General features: G+C 46.7%; 1 protein-coding gene across 1 annotated transcript; it reads left to right on the top strand.

Annotated features, from left to right (window-relative positions):
- Window positions 1–244: 244 nt before the first annotated feature.
- SMIM23 (small integral membrane protein 23) lies at window positions 245–4,611 on the top strand. The gene is made up of 4 exons (XM_030829887.1): window positions 245–322; window positions 3,854–3,905; window positions 4,105–4,172; window positions 4,399–4,611. The coding sequence occupies exons 1-4, from the start codon at window positions 245–247 to the stop codon at window positions 4,609–4,611; spliced, it is 411 nt and encodes a 136-aa protein (XP_030685747.1).
- Window positions 4,612–5,306: the final 695 nt, after the last annotated feature.

Below are 5,306 nucleotides of genomic sequence, written 5' to 3' on the forward strand. Positions count from 1 at the left end.
AAGAAAAAGGATCAGAAAAATCACCATCCTGAAATAAAATCTTTCGGTGTATTTCTTTCTGGTCTTTGTTTTTTACATTTATATGAAAAACAAGTTGGGGCTAAACACCAGGGTGGTGCAGAGTGGGGGCCTGACTGTCCCCACCTTCTGTGACATCAGAATTCATGGCTTGAGAGATGCTTGGTGACCAGAGGCCGGGGAGGTGAGGGTACCCTGTTCCACCCAGGCAGCCTGACCTGAGATCATGGTGATCCAACAGGTGCACAGCAGGGGGCGAGTGGCAGCTGAGAGAAGGGGAGGTCACTCTGAGGACAAGAAACAGGTGAGGCCAGACCAGGTGTACATGGCTTTCCTCCCATCTGGACTCCATTTGACACTCCAGGAAGACTGTAAGGCCCTCAAAGTCAGGAACGGGCTTTCAGCCCGACTCTCCCTAGAGCCCAACCTGGTGGAACACAGCAGGGCTCAGGAGCTTCTTCTAGAAGTCATTACTGACACTCTTATTTAATTCTCCACACTGCCAGCAGAAGCTATGCTCCAGGAGGGCTGGGATTTTTATTTAGCTTCCTGCTGTATTCCTAGTGCCTAGAATAGTGGTTGGTACATAACAGGTGCTGAATGAATGAATGAACCGAAATAAACAGGATAATACACCTGAATTGGAGAGGTCGTGGAGCTTTTGTTCTTAGGGCTGAAATTCAAACCTCACATAGGATTTTGTCAAAATGGAAAATGTTAGCACTTATGTGCACAGCCTGGTGCTTCTACCCCTCTCTCTTTCATGACATTCCCGAGAAGCAATTATTAGCAAATGGGTAAGCTGAGGTCGGAAAGGCAAAAGGCCAGACAGCAGGGATATACTGGGATTTGAAACCAGGGCCATCTGATTCCAGAACCCTTAGCAAGGTGACCCTGCATTCCACCGCCTCCCAGGTGGAGAACTGAGGGAAGGATGTAAAAGGAGGCTGGGAAGGTCATCTGGGCCTTGCACACTGTGGAAAGGGGTGGGATTTTATTCTGAGATTAGTAAGAAGCCATTGAAGGGTTTTAAGCAGAGCGATACATGACTGACCTATATGTGTTTTCAAAAGATTTGTTCACTCATACATTTAACACACATTCCAACGCTTCCTTTATGCTGGACTTTGCGGGGCTCCCATTATGCTGCAGCTTTTGCTAAAAAAGTGTCCCACGAATCTCAAACCCCAGGAATGCTCCTTTTAGAAAAGTCATTTAGAAGCTTCTGTGGTTTGGGGAATGCTGATACCCTTGTTCCCTTCTTGGAGATTTACACAGCTCATTCACATAATGAAGGCTCTGACAAGTCCTGCAGCAAGGAAATCCACATAACTTTGTTTACCACAGCATTTCCCAAATCAATTTGATGACAGAGTCCCCACCTTGCCTTTTTGAAAGACCTTTCAGCATATATCAAAATCCACTTTACAGGTGAAGAAACTGAGGCTCAGAGAGAAGAAATGATCTGGCTCAGGCCCCACAATAGCACAAGAGAAGGACTAAAACTCAATTTTAGTCCCTGTTCCCTGCCTTTGTCTCCACCCTGCACACACACAAAAAAAATATAGCAGCAAGTATGCTGGTGAAGACACCATCCTGTAAAGCACATTGACAGAGGAGTGGTTAAAGAAACAGAAGAGCTTTCAGACCACAGAATGTTCATCAGCCGTTATAAAGAATGAGTCAGTTCTATGTGTCTTAGATAAAGAGAGTCTCAGGGAATATTGTTAAGGAATTTAAAAAGTGCCTTAATCTGAAGTGTACAATGATTTCACCTTGGGTGTCCACACCCAGGCAGTTGCTACCCAGATCAAGCTATAGAGCATGTCCAAGTTTCCTCCAAGGCCCCTCCCAGCTCACACTCCATAACCACGATTCTGAGTTCTATCATCACAGACGAGCTTTGTACGTCCCTGAATTTCATGGGAATGGAATCAAACAGTGTGTCCCTTCATGACTGGCTTTTTTCACTCCTAGTGTGTGTGACAGACTCAGTCACGTTGCTGCTACGTAATTAATTTTTACTTTTTTTTACAGTTAATAATAATATAGTTGCTAGTATATATTTTTGAAAAGCTATCCAGGGAAGAGACAAATTATGCAAATCTCTTATCTTCTTTGTTTATGGTAGCCAGTCTAAATCTTGCTTCACAAAGACAGGTACATAAGAAATGTATTATTTCAAGTCAGATTAAATCTGGCTCAGCCCACATCCAGTGAGCTGGGGGGGAAGTCAATGTCGGTCACTACTGTGTCCACCTTAATCCTCTCTCCACTTTTGTTTGCCCCTGACACCATCACTGTCCCAACTCACATTGTCTGTTGAAAGCAGTTGTCTCTGAATTCCCTGTGCTAAGACCTCCCAGCCACACCACAAGGGCCACCCAGGAGAGGGAACTGGGCCCCTCCCAGACTCAGATTCCCCCTCTATCTTCTCCCACCTCTCCAAAAGGCTCTCAGTTTTCTCCCCTTCTGATCCTGGCACACCCATCAGAATCTCCTATGGTCTTGGACTGACCCAAGTTCCAGGGAGCAATGTTGTCTTCAGGCAGCCGTTTCAGTCCTGCACCCAAACCCCAAGAGGTAGACTTCCAACTGCAGCCTTGACACAGTAACTGGGGCTAAACTAGCCCTCCCATTCATTGTAAGCAGCCATGAAACTGACAAAATAAATGAAGCAACTATTTTCCAGTGAGGGCAGCAGACAGCACAAAAGTGCAATCCCTGAGAAAAGAAAACTGGCGATTGCCTCAACTCTTCCCCAACGACGGCTGCACCAAGAGTTAGAGGGCGAACAGAGCCCAGCAGTCCTGCTGAGCTGCAGAGAGTCTGCGCAACTGAAGCAGCTGGACTCCGTAGGACAAGGCATTGGAGAGGAAGAAGAGCTGTGTGTCGAGAGGACCCCGAAAGCCCAGGCGGGGATCTCCGTGACTTCTTGGCTGTGGGCTGCGTGCAAAGGATTAGATTACCCACGGCTTACCAGACAGCAGCTGCTATGGGGTTTAGAGCAGAGATACTGGAAGTCCAGCAGTGCTGGAGGTGGATGGAATTCTGATCCAGCTAGAACCATGAAACCCCTTAAGATCCCAGGCGTCCATCTGAGAGCACACATATATGTACAGACACACACGCACACACACACATATATTCTATATTCATACAATATAATATTACTCATCAATAACCTCAAACATGAAAACATGGAGACATCTCAGAAGCATTATGTGGAGTAAAAATAGCTCAACAAAAGAGTATATAATATATGGTTTCATTGATGTGAAGTTACAGAACAGGCAAAACGGCTCCACAGTGACAGAGAGCAGATGAGCGGTTCCCTATGGCAGGGGCGGGGGGAAAGAGGGGGTTGGCCGCAAAAGCACATACAGGAACTTTCTAGGATGATGGAAATGGTCTACATCTAGATTGGAGTGGTAGTCCACAAGCACAGACATTTGTCAAAACTCATCGAACTGTCCATGTAAAATGTGCATTTTACTGTATGTGAATTATACCTCAATAAAGTCAACTCCTTTTAAAGATCATTTCAAAGAAAACATGCAAAAGCGAGGCAAGGAATGAGAATAGAGGTGGGCCTTCCTTCTCAGCAGGGAGAAAGGGAAAACACCAATGAAATGTCAGTAAGTTGCCATGTTACCTAATTCTGCAATATTTGCGGGTTTTGTAGTAAGTACACGTGACTTAGATAATTAGAAAAAAGTTAAGCTCTAACCATGATCTTATAGCAGCCCCACGCCTAGCCCTCTGTGAGGGAAGCAGGGATGCACGTATGCCCTCCAGAAATTTACCTCCTCCCTCCTCCTCTTCTTGCCCCCAGACACTGTTGGCGTTGCTGATCTTGGTGCTATATGTGGGCACAGGAATATCAGGTGAGCATTCTGGAATCTGAGGAGGAAGGAGCCATGTCCACACAGAGTCAGGAGCATATTCTGGAGATGGCCGCATGCCAAGGGGGCCTCCACAGCTTGCCTTCTCCCATCCTCTTCATCCCATTGGGATGATCAACCGAGTTTATTCCAACTCACTCTCCTTTCCCTTATTAAGAGGTGGTGTTTGTGCCTGTTTCAGGAAGAAGTTGGGAGGTGTCAGAAAGAATCAGAGAATGTAACTACGTCCAGAATCCTATGACTTCCCAGGTAACATATTCAAGAAGGTACTGAGGGACGTCAAGTTTGGCTGAGGAAATCTGAGAAGGCTTCCCGGAGGTGTCATTGATGGGTCTCGGCCGGGTGGAGAAGGTGGGGATGGGTACTTTGGGCAGAAGGAAAGCATTGCAAAGGCTCGGGGAACTTTTAGAAACCAGTGGCAAGGGAGGGTCTACATGAAAAGGCTCAAGATGCAATGTGAGTGTCTGCCTTTCAGGTGTTTGAATACCAGACCAATGACCCCTCAGAAGAGCCAATCAAGGTCATCAGGACCTGGTGGAAGGAGAACTTGCATGTTTTCGTGGAGAAGCTAGAGAAAGGGGTGCGAGACCTGGAACAGCTGGTGCAAGACCTGGAGGAGTGGCTCGATGCCCTCCTGGGAGACGGGTACCCAGAGGAGCCCAGCGCCACCCTCAAAAATCACTTGTGAGGGGCCAGGGCTGGGACCTGGGCAGGAGACCAAGTGGAAGGGGGCAAAGATTCCCAGGGGTTCCTCTAAGTAGGGCTGAGCTGTGACACTTGAAGTTTAAGGCAGCCAAGAAAATAAAGTAGTTGAGACACTGAGAAATCTAGTTGTCACCACTGCTGGTCCATGAAAGCTGAACCCAGGTCAGGAAGACACCAGGCTCTGCTGAGATACCATCACTTGTAGCAGGACTCTGGTGCACAGGAACCAACACCAGCCTCAGAGCCAGCCAGAGGGTCAGGACCCTTCTCTTCCACTTTACTTGAGTCACTGTGCAAAACTCCTCAACCTCTCTGCAACAAAATATCTCATTAATAAGAATCAGGGAAACAGACTTTGCCTCACAGGGTTACACTGAGGATCAAACGTGTATGTATCGTGTATGTCTGGCATATAGTAGTACCTGATAGACAGTTCTTCCTTTTTCACATTCCTTTTTCCTTCCTCCTTGGAAGTCAGCAGGAGGAGGCTGGGTCTAGAGTATACAGATAGTATGCGGCAACTCAACCTTCTGACACTGCTGGTAGAAGCGTAAGTTTCCAGAACCCTTCTGGAGGGCAATTTGGTGAGAGCTATCAAATTCACAAATGCATTTATCCCTTGACCCAGCAATCAACTTCAGCGATTTATCATATGTATCAATATATGCACATTGTGAA

This window comes from Globicephala melas, chromosome 3 (genome assembly GCF_963455315.2).
Source record: "Globicephala melas chromosome 3, mGloMel1.2, whole genome shotgun sequence".
Lineage (NCBI taxonomy): Eukaryota > Metazoa > Chordata > Mammalia > Artiodactyla > Delphinidae > Globicephala > Globicephala melas.